General features: G+C 26.5%; 1 protein-coding gene across 4 annotated transcripts in view; it reads right to left on the reverse strand.

The window, feature by feature from the left end:
- LOC105832220 (nose resistant to fluoxetine protein 6) overlaps positions 1-17,944 on the reverse strand; it is a 31,657-nt gene extending 13,713 nt beyond the window's left edge. For all 4 annotated transcript variants that reach the window (XR_001138723.3, XM_012672961.3, XM_012672960.3 and 1 more), the window contains exons 1-5: positions 16,989-17,944; positions 11,610-11,854; positions 6,150-6,343; positions 5,871-5,971; positions 2,854-3,078 (exon numbers count right to left, since the gene is read on the reverse strand). Coding sequence is in view for 3 of the 4 variants with exons in the window: in XM_012672961.3 (XP_012528415.1) it covers positions 2,854-3,078; positions 5,871-5,971; positions 6,150-6,343; positions 11,610-11,854; positions 16,989-17,217 (994 nt within the window). In the remaining variant the exon portion in view is untranslated. The remainder of the gene's footprint in view (positions 1-2,853; positions 3,079-5,870; positions 5,972-6,149; positions 6,344-11,609; positions 11,855-16,988) is intronic.
- Positions 17,945-18,143: the final 199 nt, after the last annotated feature.

Genomic DNA, 18,143 nt, shown 5'->3' on the forward strand with positions numbered 1-18,143 from the left:
TTATTATTGTTTCACAAAAAACTATGTTTTATGAATAAAAATAATAAAATTTATTATATTTAAAACCTGCTTCATATTTATGTAATAAAAATTATATAGTTTTATATAGAAAAAGGCGAAGGAAAAAGGACAGAGTAGAACAAGGGAGAAGAAGAGATGAACAAGAAGGTGCAAAGGAAGAAAGGTGAAGAAAAAAGATGGAAAAAAGAGAAGAGAGAAAGAAGTAGGAGAAAAGGAAACGGAGAAGGAGAGTGAGGAAAGAAGAAAACGGGAGAAGGAGAAGATAAAGAAACAAAAAGGAGGAGGAAGTAAGGAAGAATATGGAGGTAGAGGAAGAGTTGAAGAAAGAGAAGCAAGAGGGTTAAAAGGCGGAAGAAAGAAGACAGAGGAGAACAAGGGAGGAGAAGTGAATAAAAAAGTGCAAAAGAAAAAGGAGAAAAGAACAGATGAAAAAAGGAGAGATAGAAAGAAGAGAGAAGGAAACAGAAGGAGAATAAAGAAAGGAAAAAACGAGAGAAGAGGAAGATAGAAAAAAGGAAGAAAAAGAAAAAAGGGAAAAAAGAAAAGATGAAAAAGAAAACTGAGGCTGGTAGAAGAAACGGTGAAGAAGATTAAGGAAAAAAGAGGCCTGGAAGAAGTGGTGAAAGGGACGGAAAGAAGTGCAAGAAGGAAGAGGAAAGAAGCTGGCTTCGGAAAGGGAAAACAGGAAGAAAAATCGATAAAAAGGGGGAAATTATATTGTATATTATATTGTATGGGGGTTTGATACTGTTTTGACGATATAAAGGATTTGGTGCACCTTTTGAAAACACCCCAGCAATCCTGAGGGGAGTCCGGAACAAAAATTTATTTATCTATGCATATAATTTTACATTTATATAATTTTATTTTTACAAATTGTGCTATGCAATTTATAATAAACATTTTACAATTTATAACATTTTATAACAAAAAAGGAAATGTAAGAAAGTAAAGATAAATGTTTGAAAAGATCTATTTTATTAATTAATAAGGCATACAATATATATCAAAATGAGTTTTCAAGTAGCCCACATATATACATATAGCGCAATAAAAGATATCCTTACTAACACAAGAAAAGCTTTCTGTGTAAATAAAAAATAATTTTAAATGTATCATAACATAACTTGTAAAAATAATATAAAATTACATAATTAAATAAAAAGTATAAAGCAATTTTTAAATATAATAAAATTTATTTATTTTATTAATAAAACTGTTTTTTGTGAAAAAATAATATCATATTTCACTATATTAAAAAAAGAGAGGGAGAGAGATTTGAACCAGCAACATACAGTAGTCAAGCGACTGGGTTACACTGCTAGTTGCAAAAAATTCATGCACAAAAATATGCAATATTTTATGCAGTAATTTTTGCATAATTTTTTCCTATGGAAAACTTCCAAGGCTCTATTGAATGTTTCTTTCATGGCGGAAGTTAGACATCTATTAAGGATCTATAAAACTTCCATCCCACCAAACACCAAGTTACATATAACGTTCCTGTTATAGTTGTAATTTCCCACTCAACAATGTAATTGTAATATAACACACGTGTTATATTACAATTACATTTTTGAGTGGGAAATTACAACTAACAAGCACGTTACATGTAACTTTGTGTTTGCTGGGATAGTTCTATGGAATATTTACTTCAACAGTGGCAGTCAGATAGATAATCCATCTTACTATAATAGATCTGTCATCTTGAAAAATATTCATTAGACATTACGCGAATCATTAATAGAGACTTCATGCAGCCTCGATGGACGACTAATCAACATTTCGTAGACGATTAATAGAGGCTTCACGGATTTTTGAGACGACTAATCGAGACTTCGTGAAACCTCTACCAATGAACCACGAAACGTCTGTTAATCATCCATCGAGGCTCCGTGAAACCTTCACTTACCCAACGCTACGTAATGTGTTTCTTAAAAAAGATCCATTGAAGATTTTATCTTTACGTGGGAAAAAACATACAAATTTAGAAACTCGTTTTTCTCGAGAACGTTTGAGAAGCGCATCGTATTACTTTAACATGAAATAAAAAAAGGGTAGGACTACAACATATATAAAACTCAGCAAAATCGGAAGGAAACATCTTTGGTGTTCCCTTTGTTAGTAAACAATTTGTTATCAAATTGTCGTCGAATTGGTTACAAATTAACTCAAAATTTGATAATAAAACTAGCATTTACAATCAGCTTGTTTGCAAAGTTTGCGTCATAATTTAACAGCAAATTATCGTCAAAAAGCGAGCAAGGTCTACACAATTTAGTTTGATGCTAAATTGTTTTTTAACAGCAATTTAAACAGCATGTTAAATTGAGTTACGCATGCGAGACCTTGCTCGCTTTTTGATAACAATTTGGCAATCAATATATTATTAAGTCTTGCTCAATATTTGGCGATTATTTATTGGCAAAGTTTATAATACATTTTATTATCATTCTATTGACAATTTGTCGATATTATCTTGTATATAACACAATTTTTGTCCAATTTGATTGCCATATTAAAAAACTTTCTAGCAAGAATTTATGTATTATTTGTAAAATCACCAAATTTACAAATATTGTATTGATAATCGATTATGATTATTGTTTGTTTTAATAACTTAAATCTACGTCTATACAAATTGCATGAATTTAAAATTAGGACTATTCTAAATTTGATTTTAAAAATAGCGCACTTATGTTTAGAAAATGACATATTTATATTTAAAACAAAATAAAATTTTAATATAAAACAAAAAATCTTACGATATAGATTTTTACAATTTGTTTATTGGGCTACTGATCTGTTGAATCATTTTATCGAATTACTTACCGATGTAGTCTATTATATAAGTTGCGGTATGGGCCATGATTAACCAACACATACTCAGAAATTTTAAGCTGTGAATAACGGGCACAGTGTCGGGATGCGATTTTGTGTTAAATATCACTTTTGTGTTTGCGTAAACGGAGAAACACATTAAGATTTTTCCAATTCTACTTTCCTGCAAAGACAAATCCGCTTCCATTTCCATTATCTGAATTGTGTTTTTCCCATCTAATAAAACATTAAATAATAGACAGCATACAATACTCCGGTAAATTGACAAAAATCTTAACTTTAAAAATGTTTATACGAATGATGAATAATAACAAACAATAAACGAATTGTTACATATTATAGATAGAATAGTTGTGAAAAAAATGTATTATTAAACTTTATTAAAATATAACATGAACTTTAATTAATCAGGGATGACATCATTCTATGTATAATAAAATATGATTATACAGGATGTTTTCGGCAACAAAAAGAAAAAGATATTTAAGAATGATTATAAACAATAAAATAAGACAAAAATAAAAAATAATAAAATCGCAATGAAGACTTTGTTTTTAATTATAAGTGTTAAAGGTTCAGATGCATTTTCTACGAAAATATTTAAAAGGATATATGTGTAAACGGATCAAAACAAAACTAACTTTACGAATTTTTTGTAGAAAAACAAAAAGAGAAATCATGTCTGTTCTATTGTCAATTATCTGTATTTGTCATTTAAATTTTATTAAAAAATTATATAAAATAACGTTGATAAAATGTTTCTAAATCATATTATCAATTCTTTGAAGCTTTCTAATATAAATACTATTTCAAAACTACAGTTTTTTAATAATTTTTTAGTCGCTCTTTATGATCTTATCATCTAAATTTTAAAATTTGTTATCTATTATAGCAGATTCAATATGACGGATTTAATTTTCAAATAATACAATTTGCTTGAAACTTACTTTATATTGCTTTTTGAGGTCATTAAATTCGAATATAACTTTAACATTGCAAAATTCAAAATGGCAGATCTGTTTCCAACAAAATTCGACTTGTTTCACATATACTCAAGCACAAATAATGTCAGAAAAATTATTTGTTCTTGCGATGTTAACTTGTGCATCAAACAAAACTGTTTCCAAATCAATTTATCATATATAGAAAGGTTATCTACTATTTTACCATTCGTACATTTTGTATAAATTATAATTTGTTTTTGTAAATATTGTGTAAATATTTTGTATACATTTTTAGTATACAATATTATTAGTTATTTTTATACACTGTCCAAAAGTTCCGCGACTTCGTTTCTCTCTCTCTCTATAAATCTTTTGTCTATACTCGCGCGTAGGAAAAAATTATGCAAAAATTACTGTACAAAAAATTGCATATTTTTGTGCATGAATTTCTGCAGTTTTTACAAATTTTTGTACAAAGTTTTCGCCTTTAGAATTTTTCTGCAAAATATTTTGCAGAAGTGTATGTAATGTTTTTTTTTTAAGTTTTTTGCCTTCAGAAAAATTATATAAAATTCTGCAAAATATTCTACAGAAAAATTCTGAAGGCAAAAACTTTATACAAAATCTGTAAAAATTCATGCACAAAAATATGCAATTTTTTGTGCAGTAATTTTTACATAATTTTTTCTTACGGGCGGTAATGGCGCTGCTCACAGTAATAACGCCACGACTTTTCTTTCTCATTATCTTTCATGGTTTCTTCACTTTCGTCATACGTGTCTGTAGTACGCGGTTCTTTTTTATCTCAAGTGTACACGTGTTTTAATAAAATGTCCAGTTCATAACTTTAACCAATTACATTTCGTCATCCACGACCTGCCCGTCTTAATAAAAAATAATACATACATATATATTGTATATTAAACACATGTGTGCTTGCTTACATTTACACTGTACATATTATACTTATTATACATATTATACTTTATTATAATAGTTTATTTTTACACACATTCACATTCATGTAATGCAGTTATTTATATTTACATATGATGTTAATAAATTTCCTCATAATATTCATATCATTAGCCCACGAAAATCGAAGACGAAAAACTCTTTAACATTTTTCGATTGCATGCGTACAGCTCTTATAATTATTGTCGGAAAGTAGTGAAAATATGGAAATACGGCCAATAAACGCACGGTATAACAGAGCGATGCGAGCGCAATGGAGACGTAATCGTCGCTGCGCGTGAGGAGAAATATCCCCTCGTTATACCCGTGCATTTATTGGCCATATTTCAATATCTTCCAACAATAATTATAAAACCTGTACGCATGGAATCGAAAAATATTAAAGTTTTTCGTCTTCGATTTTCATGGACTACATGATGGTATGAATATTATGCGCAAGTTTATTAACATCCTGCTTTTAGGACTTACAATTTCCAGAAAATCAAGTTCTTAAATTAATTTTACATAAAATTAAATAAAATTATACTAAGAAAGTATTTTTTGTTTTATAATTTGTTCAAAATTAATTAAAGAACTTGATTTCCCTGGAATTATATGTTCTAATATATATAAAACTGCACTATAATTATTTTCATAACAGCTACATAACAATAAAATATTTTATATTACAATTATATAACATTTTAGTTTATATAATCGTTATACAATAGTTAGATTATTATATTGCAGTTATATAATACTTCAGTTTTGTGTTACATTCATGTTATGTAACTGTAGCATCCTATGAGTGGAGAAATTACAATTAACATGACTGTTACATTAACGTTCATGTTATATTATCTATTATATTCCGTTTTATTGTAACAAGTATACATTATATAGTGTTTGTTGAATATTATTAAGAATACGTTTATTACGTTGATTTAAACGTGTAAACCTGTTATGTTCCTTCTTTCATATGATAGATCGCACCAACAACATATTAAATCTTTTACTTGTTGCCGAATACTTTGTGTGTATATACGTATGTATGTGCACAAGAATATTGTTAAAATTTAAAAAATTTGAAGTGTTTTTAGTGATACTTACTAGTGTCGATTTTATTCTTCTTATTTAAATATTTCTGACTTATGAGTATATCATACAACGTTCCAATTATCACCATAAAAATTGAAAGCACTAAAATAACGCTGTAAGTATAAAATTAATAAATAAATATGCGGTACATATATATATCCAATATCTTCAATATTATTCAAAATTAATTACTTTTAAATTTATTTTTAATGTATAACATGTAAATATACTATTTTATTTATATTATTAATTATATATATATTTATTATATTTTACAATTTTTTGACATACCAAATAACAAGTATGGCTCCACTAATGAACCATTTATAATTGTTTTTTAAATCTTTAACCTGAATCAGCTCAAAGTCTATGGAATATAGGTCATTAATTAGAAGAACTCTATCGCGGAATATCCTTTTTAGAATTAAACTTATATCATTCACAGAGCATGATGCTGGTAAACAGAGTCCAAGTGTTATCACATTCTAAAATAAAAATAATACATTTTAGTAGTAAATACATAGTGCCACTGTGTAAAATTATGGCTTGTGTTCAGTAATAATAATAATAAAATTAGATAAAAATACATATGACCTTGATGTATTTTATACAGGTGAAAGTACTGATCAATTTTCCGTTATAAATTAATTGGCAGTCTGATCGTACAATTTTCGAAATAAACTTATATAAAATTTAAAATATAAATTCTCATTTAAATTAATGAACATTTTTTATAATTTTATATATTTTATCAAAGTTATTACTTTAAGTAACTTTTAAAAATTTTACTTGACAACTATTGTATTTATGGTATGGGAGTGTCTGGGTAACTCTCGTTTTGCGTGAAAAATCAAAAACCCATGTAAAACAAAACAATTATTGATCTCGCCGGCTCTAAGCACCATGGAGATTTCACTTTATCGATAACACTAGGAAATTTATGAATAATAATACTGACAGCAAATAAAGCACGACTAATGACTGATAAATGAAATCAATGGTATAACCAAAACAAAAATACTACTTTGGAATAATTCTGAATATTGTGTGTGTGTGTGTGTGTGGGCGCGCGCGCGCACGCACACACACATACACACAGTGTTATATAGAAAAAAATAAAATTTTAAAAATAAGAAATTTATTTAAGTATTTCTCAAAAGCTATACCAAATCATCGATTAATGTATAAAGAAAAATTAATTAATATTCAAACTGTGCAACATATCAAGATCAAGGTTATAAGAAATTTACTAATTTAAGGGGATGCTAGAGTCGTCTGTTTTACTGATTAAACTAATTATTTTCTAATTATTTTCAGATATGCTTTGCTCTTAATTAATTTCATAGAATTGTAAATCCTTCTCCAGAAATAAAGTATAGACAATAACAAAGGATAATTACAATTTCATGTAAAAAACGAAAAAAATTAGAAAATTATACTTTTGTGCAGTCGCCTCGTGACTTTAATCTGCAACACTAAGTTTTCAAAATTCTATATGTACAAAATAACTGTTATGCATCCTTGTCATTATAGGAAAGAATAATAATGTGCTTTCAGAAATGAGCTAGAAGCTTTTGGTATAAAAGAATAATGTATCTGAATATTTCATATGTATGTGTGAGTGCGGATTCGGAAGAAGTCGATAAATAGAGTAATATAAAAAAAAATTTTTCATTCTCGATATAAAATCCAATTCATAGATTGATATATTAATATGTGTACTTTAACTCTAAAAACTCCTCTGTCTTTGTCTAATGACGCATGCGCAGTCTGTGAACAAGCTGTAAGTGCGCTTATTTCATAGCGTTAGAGTACAATATTAATTTGAGTTTTTTATGAGAAATTGAAATTATGAAGATAATAAGAAATCGTAGAATACTAAAAAATTATTATTATTTATAAAAATAAATAAGAACTTTAAATTCCTTGAGGCACAACTTAAATATTTTGATAATATAATATTGATACACATACGTGATGGCAACGTTAGCAATGCATTTGGTTTTTAACTTGTATAGGTACGGGGGAATCGCGCTTAACTTTCTAACTAAGGAAATTTTTATTTTTTATAACATAAAAAATTAAATATAAAGAAATTTTATATAACTATACATTAAAAATAAGCATAAAAAATATATATAGCCATTAAAATAAATAATAAACGTTGAATTCTAGAATTATAATTATATTTTATTTTGCTACAAAAAGTGTAACAATACAAAATTTTGAAGAATATAACATAGTATAATTAAACTTATTATTAAATTAAATATATAGAGAAATAGATATTACTGTCCCTTAAAAATCGTCAATTTATTATTCTGCATAACGTATCATCGCATAACGTATCATCGCATAACATATCACGCGCATAGACGTATATAGACGCGTTTTCTAGATTTCCTTTGTTGTGCATGGTCAAACTTTAGAAAGAGTGAGTCTCTGTTCATGGTAGTCACCTCTCTGTCTAACAACATATAGTGGGGGAATCATAGATATAGTAAGTATAGACCGAGCATCCCGTTGTATAAGCGTAATGCATACGAAAAGAAAGAGAAAAGATATATGAAGAATCTCTTTCTCTTTTTAATGCGGGAGAAGTGGGGAGCACTTCTCCTCATCTTCTCGCGTCGATCCATCATTTCCCCTGTCAGGCTCTCCCTACTACGATGATGTCAGAGAGAGAGAGAGAGAGAGAGAGAGAGAGAGAGAGAGAGAGAGAGAGAGAGATTCTTCATATATCTTTTCTCTTTTCGTAAGCATCAACGCTTACAGCGGAATGCTCGGTCTATACTTACTATGTCTATGGGGGGAATAAAGCTTTCATTGATTCGTTGCCATAGTAAATTTTTGCCCTACTCTAAGTATTGATAGACAGAGAAAGGTACACCATGAAAGCATGCTGTTGTCTTCTAAAGTTTGTACAGTTTTCTAGCCAAACGCGAGGTCTATATATCCTACGTCTATGATCACGCGATGCATGAACGCTCTCGGCAGACTTCAAAACAGTACTCTTGCGCATGCACGATTATACAAAGATATAGAAGTCTTTATTTAGCGCTCTCTTTCTAATTCTCTATCGCTTTTTCGACTGCTTACGTACATATATGTAATACTACTACATATATGCTTACGTACTCTATTCTTATATCTCTATGGCCACTACTGGTTATACTGTGGTCTAGGCATCAATGAATAGCAGTGTACATAATGTGGAATTAGTGTCCTATGATTAGTCACTTACATAAAAATGACGTTATTATGCTAACAGTATTTTTATGTAAGTGACCAATCATAGTACTAGATACCGTTCCACATTACGTACCTCTCTCTTTGAACAATAGCACGCTTATTCCAAATGTTAATTAATTAAGTTAAGAGAGAAAGAGTGGAAGGGTTATTAATTTTTTAACTTTAATATTAAATTTTAAAATTTTCAATCAATTATTATCAAATCCTAATCAAAAAATTTTATTTATAATATAATATAAATATAATACTAAAACATTATTTCAAACGTTACAAAACATTTTTTAAATATTAAAATACTCTTTTCAATAAAAAAGATTTTGGCTTATTATTTTTAATATTTTAAAAAATACTTAAAAAAATTTTTGTTTTTTATGATGTTCTGATTCGGATATTAGCTTTTTTTTTAAATTTTATTTATTTTTATTTCAAATTTATTTATTTTTTATTAATTTTTTACTATTAAATAGAAAATAATCTTTTTAGTAATTCCCAGACAACACACAATATTATATTTGTTCTCCTAGTGGGATTACGTATACGCAATAAATTGCGTATACGTAATCCACATAATGCGTCTTTTAGGAGCTATTTTTCATATTCTAATTGCGATGAGGAATATTTATGATAATAGTCCTTGCGAAGAAAGATTAATTACCTGACCTTTTCCGCTGATGATATTCTTTAACATCATTATAATATTTGGAAATTATGACTGACATGTGTGTGATAGATTGAATTTCTGTGACATATTAAAGAATCGACTTTGTTAAATGTCGAATCGTTATTTTTGTCAACCTTCGATACATTTTGTATGTTATAATTTTATGTGTGTTGTTTTTCTATGATATATTAAGTATATATCTTTGAATTTATTTACTTTTGAATTTTATTTTATTTTACAGAAATATATTAAGTTTTTTAAATTCTTGTCAATAAATGAAAGTCAATAAATATCATAATCAAGACAGTACAATTTTTATTATAAGTATTTATTATTTATTTTATAAAAATATTATACAAATATTTTTTTAATATATTACATACATATACATATTTTTTAACACATAAAAAATTATTAAATCTTTAATCAACATATTATTAAAATTGAAACAAAATATTTTATACAATATTTATAAACATTAATAAAAATACTTGTAGTAATATTTTAATAAATATTTTTAAAATATTCAAATAATTATTATAAACATGTAAATTATGAATTATAAGTATGTAATGTGTAACTCCTTTACAAATATTGCATGTTATCTGAGAACAGTAATAATTAAAAAATAATATCAAATGTAACAAAATTAACACTGCCGACAAGTTTCAAAATCAGCCCACTCCTGTTATTACTAGTCGTGCACGCTTCCATTGAGCACTGCATGACAACGGGCTTTTCTTTATGTTTTATAAACTACATTAACAATTGTTATAAAATAAAATTTTCTAAGGCGCATTGGGCAGAAACCTCGAACACAGAACAACTTTTTTCAATGTAGATTCAACATGTTTATCAAAAACAGAGAAGAATCAATTGCGATCTTCTCAAAAAATCAATAGAATATATCCCAGCAAACACAAAGTTACATGTAACGTGCCTGTTAGTTATAATTTCCCACTCAACAATGTAATTGTAATATAACACGTGTGTTATATTACAATTACATTGTTGAGTGAGAAATTATAACTAACAGGCACGTTACATGTAACTTTGTGTTTGCTGGGTATATAAGGACTAAACCAGCCACGCTAGATCATGGGTATTATAAATAAAAATATTAATGAAAATATTAATGAAAATATGAAATAAAAATAAAAATGAAAATATAAAAACCAAAATATATATACAAAGTCATACATTTTGATGCTAAGTTATTCATTTTCAGTCAACATAATGATATAATATATTGACATAAATCAACAGAAACAAAAAGAATGTAGTTTAAATTATAAACATAGTAAATAATTAACCGAAATTATAAGAATCAAAGTTTTTGCAATTCTTCATGGAGATTAGTACTTACTCATCGTTTGCAAGCAAAGATATCGTTTTTGCCAGATATAATAAAATAAAACATTGCAATTATATTTATATATTGAAAAATGGATTAGCTTTTAAATTTAAAAAAAAAATAAATTTATTAATAAAATCACTAAATATGATAAATTTATAGATATAATTTCATATATATATATATATATATATATATATATATATGAATATATATATACTTTATGTTTTATTTAATATTTTTTATTTACTTTTAATTGCTTATAAAATATTAATAACATTAAACGCCCTCAATTCTTGTTATTTTATTTATTATCAAAAGTCCTCATTTTATTTTGATTAACAATATTCTGCATGTATAAAATGTTTTCTCTCATTGTCGTGGTTTGTGGATTCAGATAAATTCTCTATTTTACATCTTTACTGTAAATAAGTTTATAACTTCGTATATATTTTTTCATATATATCAAGATATATAAACTTACTTCGTTAGGCAGATTTATGTGGTACTGAAGAGTACTATTGTGTTTAAAGTGGGCAGCAAAGTAATTCACTTTGAAAGGCGGAAATTCTTTTTGCGGGTCCCGATACAACGTATTGTTTAATAAAAGTCGCTCTGAAAGTTGTAGAGGAGTAATATTCATTGTATCAAAGCACTGGCTTTGACTCCCTAGCCAATAAGTGTTTCCACCAAGAAAACCTGATTGAAATTCGCCGCTGGAATCCAACACTTAAAAATAAAAAATAGATAATCATTATTTACAAAGATTAGAAAAAAATTAAATTTATTATTTATTATTAATTATAACAAAAAAATATTTTTTATATTAAGTAAATATATTTTAATATTATTTTAATATTATTTATTTGTGTTTAAATAAATGTGCACTTATTTAAACACAAAAAATGGTATTGGCATGTATAATTTCTTTATAAACTTAGAAAATATTTTTTTTTAACAAAGAAGTAATATTAAGATAAATATATATTTATTTATTAATTTTTATGTTTAATTCAATATTCAATATTCAATATTCAATTGCCTGCCCTAAATATTTTAAGAATATATTACACCTATTTTCAAGAATATGAAAGTTATTAAAAAATTACAAATTATATAGAGTCACTATGTCAGTCAAATATCCAATGTATATTATGAATTACAGTGCATAAACAAATCAGATTAAAATAAAAAAGATTGATGTCATATTCGTTATATTCTATAGTCGAAACTTTTTATTCTGGAGCGAGTCAATTTATCTTTTTTTCTTTCCACATCTGCCATCCATATCAAAGCCATAGATTAGTCAATCAATATTTTAATTCGGCTTGGTTTATTAAAAAAAATACTAACAAAATATTAATAGCTGAATATTTATTCTTTAAAAATATCATGTGTTATAAAAAAAAAGTTTTGATTAAACAAGTAAAAACATGCAAAAAATAAATATAAATAAACGGTGAGCTAATTAATGAGTGATATGTAAATGGCACGCTTGCGTAAAAAAAAAAACATAATAAATATTTTAATTTACAAATTTGTAACAGTAATAACTATTTTTTTAAAAAGTACTAAAAAAAATTAAAGAATAGTAAAAACTATGTAAATATAGATACATGAATATCACAATAAGATAAATCGGGGACAAAATTAACAATCTGAATTAAAGATTTTATAGCGGTTAACATATAATATTTATATAAAAAAGATTATACTCTTAAATGTTAATGCTTACATAATTACAAGATGATTACGTAATACAGGAATTCTTTAACGTAATTTTACAAAAAGTCATATGCCACTTAAAAATAATATAAGAAAGTGTTACAACCATCCTAATCCCCAGGATAATTGTAACAGTTAAAGAGGACAATTATATAACACTATTTATAAAATAAATAATTTAGTAATTAATTTTAGTAATCAATAATATACATACTTTATAAAAATTTAACTTTGACTATAAAATAACTTTTAAGCACAATAACAAAAACAAATATTTTATTACATTAGTCCTTTAATGCCTGAATGGACACTTTTTTCCATAATTTTCAGTGCTATATATCAAGATCAAAAACTGTTTTAAAAAATTCTGCTAGAATCACTCCTTATACTTTAGGGGTCGCTCTTTCAAATGCCGTAGCGTTAATTGATAAGAAATTTAATCCAGAAAAGTTATAAGTAAATTTTTAAAAAATTAGAATTTTTTGGTTTCAAATTTTGTAAATCTATTATTTTTGAACGAATAAACCTTCAGAGAAGTAAAAATTTTGCGTCAAAAATGTCTGAACTTTCAGACAGTAATTTTAATTTATCGAAAATTCAAGATGGCGACTCTAAAATGGCTACCAAAATTAATTGCAGTTATCAATATTTCACAAAAAGTGAATATTTTACATATATCTATATCTTCAGAATATTTGTTTAATTGAACATGTCTCGTTAATTCCATCATGGTTTCTTCCGTGTATATATAGGGTGAGTTACTGAAAATGTTACAGACTTATATCTCAAAAACAAAATATTTTAGAGGAAAATGTTTCAAACAAAAGTTGTTGAGTTCGAAAGGCGATGTATAGTGTGGTACCATCGGTTTAACCTTAAATAATTGCTTGAAGGTTACGTTAATTTTTTGTATATATTTTTAATATATTTTTAAAAATTTTCAGAAATATTTTAGATACATTTCTTTTAGATACATTTTAAATACATTTTTTTTAGATACATTTTAAATACATTTTTTTTTCAAAAAAATATAAATATATTTTTGAAACTTTATAGAAATATTTTAGATACACTTCTGACATTACATGAAAGCGTACATTTTGTGTGTAAAATATATTTGAAACATGTCCAAAATATCTTTTTGAAATATTTCATATTTCATTGACAGCTTTCTGAAATCTTTCAGTGCTATGTAATATCGGTCATTCATCCAAATGTCACCCACTCAGCATGTAATATTTCTAAAACATTTTGAAATATTACACTTCTACAGCAATATCACAGATGTTTCCGTTTCTGCAACATTTCTGCAATGTTTCAATGTCCGTGATCATTTCAAATGCAATTTTGCTGAAAGATTTCTGCAATATTTCGGTAATATATCTGAAACATATCAATGTAAAATATTACAGAAACATTTTAGAAAATATTTCGGATACATGTCTCGTCTACCTTATACCCACATTGCACAAATCTTCCACAGCAATGTGCATTACACATATCGCGACTACTTAAACCATAATTACATCTATTATAGCTTAATTTCTACATCGGAAAAACGGTCACCCAATCAATTGTTAGCCATCGTTGACGTTGCTTGATCTCGAAGATCGTACGCGGACTAACACTTTCGTGATGATCTATGATGAGTACTTTATGTTTACGGATACATATTTGTTAAAGATCAGTTCAATAGATGTCAGAAACATGAAACATGTGTAGTTAAATAATAGATTTATAAATAAATATAAATTTAGTTTTTTACTAATTTTTACGTATGCGAAATAATATATAGGATAATTTATAAAAATATATGTTTTTGCCTGTTCTTGTGATGAAGCTAGTTAAAATTATGTTACATGATTGGAACACATAAAAAATTAAGTTTTAAGCTGGAAAACGCGTTGCAATTATTTTTGAAACAGATTACTAATATCTGTCAAAGATACATATGTAATGTTTTGACAAAAGTATAGAACATCTTATAAAAATATTATTTAATAACAAAAATATCAAATACAATACAATTTTCGTATAGTAGTTATTTTAAATGTAATTTAATTTTTTATTACTTATGCAATTCTTCAGAAACTTATTAGAAATATTTTAAATACAATATTACGTTTAGTATTTTATGAAAATATTATTTGTGCGATGTAAATATAATGTTACTTTTATAATGTCTTAGAAATACTTCTGAAATATTATATTTGCCATTTTTCTTTTGTAATATTACAGAAACATTCAAATATGAAAGCAAACTTTGTTATAGTTTTTAAAAGATATCAGAAATATTACATTTGCAATTTTATAAAAACAAATACATTTCTGAAATATTTCGGATGTAAAGTTATAATTAAAATGTTAATGAAATTTAATGGAATTTCTATACCATTTTCGAACGTTACAATATTTCAGCAATGTTAGATGCCGTGTTAGCAGTCATCGTCAATGTTGCTTGACTTCGAAGATCATACGCAACCTAACGCATAGTGATGATCCACGAATACTTCATATTTATGCATACATATGTTATAGATCATTTCAAAATAAATGTTGCCAGAAGGATGAAACAAGTAGAATTAACTTAAATATTTATAAATAAATATAAGATTTTACAGTTTTTTTACTGATTTCCCATACAGCACACCGCCAGATATCTTTCAGAAAACTTTTTCAAAGATATGCTGTATGGGGCTGTACTCAACTCATGTCGACGCGAGAAAAAAAATTAATGTCAATAATTCAAAAGTAGTAATGTTAATAATATTTTAGAAATGTTTTTAATTTTTAAATTTAGAAATCAAATAAGAAACATTTATATTAAATATTTCAATAACATTCAAAATTATTTCAATGTTGGCTGTCATATTAAATATAACATTTTTGAAAACTTTCAATGGTATTTTAGACATTAGATACGAAATATTTTTTTAATATTTCAAAATATTTTTGAACTATTTCATTAAAAAACTCGAAGTGATTTTAATGTTTCACAAATTCTGAACAATTACAATATTATATTTTAATATTAATTTCCAAGCTATCTTTCAGAAAGCTTTTACCCGGGAAAAAATGTTTTATATAAAAACATATATAAATATATATAAAATATATCCATATATGTTTATATTAGTTTCCTTTCTTTTGTAAAATGTTTGATATAAAAAAATAATAGTCATACTGAAAAGAAACTAATAAAAAAAAAATTTTTGCATTGCTTCTTTTAAAAAAGCTAAGTTTAAAAAATTGTTTATATATAATCATATATATTCCGGAATATATATTCTACTATAATAAAATACAATGTAAAAGTCTTTTTTAAAAACATTTTTGAACACAACTTAACATTTCTAGTGTCTGTGGTTCCAGTGATGATCTGACGCCGATCAGATTTCATCTGGGCTTTATAAAAGATCGAGTGTTGTCAATTGCACCCACAAATTGATAATATGAAAGGTACAACTGTCGGTCGAGCTTGCACTGAAGTGACACCAGAAATGTTAAGTTACGTCCGAGAATGTTTTCATTACATTGTATTTTAGTAGAGAGTCATTATTTTGAACATACGATAGAATAGGTATTTTTTTATTTCATCTTTTATTCACACACACACACACACACACACACACACACACACACACACACACACACACACACACACACACACACACACACACACACACACACACACACACACACACACACACAAAGAGGTATAAATCCAACCGTGCACCCTCCACGTGGTACACCTTAGATAATGATAATGCCGACGGTATTGTAACATTCAGAGTATTGTAACCTTAGCCTCTCGAGATAAGCTATAAACATATATGTAATGAAAAATAGGGTACTTCATTTAAGAAATTAAAGATAACCTTAACGTGACTGATTGCTTCAAGCAATTATTCAAGGTTAAACCGATAATACCACTTTATGTCTCCCTTCAAACTCAACAACTTTTGTCTGAAACATTTTCCTCTAAAATACTTTGTTTCCAAGATATAAGTCTGTAACACTGTTAAGTGACTCACTTGTATACATATATTAACAGATTTGTAAAAATGGGTGTAATACATCCTTAAATAAAATTATAGAATTATAAATTATAGATTAAATATATCGGAACCTTACATACTTCTCAAACTCCAGAGTACTCGTTGGTCGACAGCATCCCGGAAATTTAACAATTCCTTTTCACATAACGTTGAGTTAAGAAGGCCCAAAGCTACTGCAGCAACAGCATAACCAGGCAGCATATAATTATTCTTGCTGTTGTCATTATTCCATTTATGAATTTGTGCGGAAAGTAACGTGGTAAAGTTTACGCAGACACACAAAATAAATGTAAGTTGCCGTTGCGACATAATGCGATATTTTAGTACATAATACAATCGTTTACTTTCTTATTATAAGTTAGCAGCAAACATTTAATATATCAATTATAAAATTAATTTTGAGTTGTAGAAAAGATGTTTTATTTGTATAATAAATTTTATTATAGCGTAAGTTTGAATTATTCTCTTGTAATAAAAGAGTAATTTTATCATTAAAACTTATGAAAACTGTGCTACTAACAATGAAAAAACTAAATAATTCCAAAAAAAGAATTTTTTTTATTGCTTGTTATCACTTGACTATTATCATTACAAATTTGTATAAATTGTGCAAAATTCGTAGTTTTATAAATGGATATTCATCTCAAGCACAAGAATACTGCACAAATAATCAATGAAATTCGACGGATAAAAGAACACTGATATATAGACAAATGTTAACGTGAATTTATAGTGCAGACTGAAGCAGCTTTCGTCGATTTCTTCTACATCGATGGCGTAATCATGTCGTTTCGACATTATTTATATTCAAAATATTCAGTCATATCGTTACTAATATATAAAATAAATGATAAAAACATGTATTCACACAATTTCAGATATTGATATATTATATAAAAATGTCGCCAATACCAATATAAGTTTCCTAAAGGTAAATTCTTGTTCCTTGCAAACTAAACATTGCATTTTATTAATACTCTGATAAAAACATCAGCGATATGCAAAATGTATGTCTAAATCCACTTGAAATAGAAAATGAAAAATATTTAGAACCATTTTATTTGAAAAAACAAAATACAAAATAGCTTTTAAACACCCATTTAAAATAGAAAATAAGTATTAAAAAAATAGTTTTTTAAATATTACATATTTGTTTTACATTCTTATTTTTTATTAATTATTTCTCTACTAATATTTTTGTTCTATAGTTAAATTTTTATTATTTAAATTTTTAC

Source organism: Monomorium pharaonis, chromosome 7, assembly GCF_013373865.1.
Source record: "Monomorium pharaonis isolate MP-MQ-018 chromosome 7, ASM1337386v2, whole genome shotgun sequence".
NCBI lineage: Eukaryota > Metazoa > Arthropoda > Insecta > Hymenoptera > Formicidae > Monomorium > Monomorium pharaonis.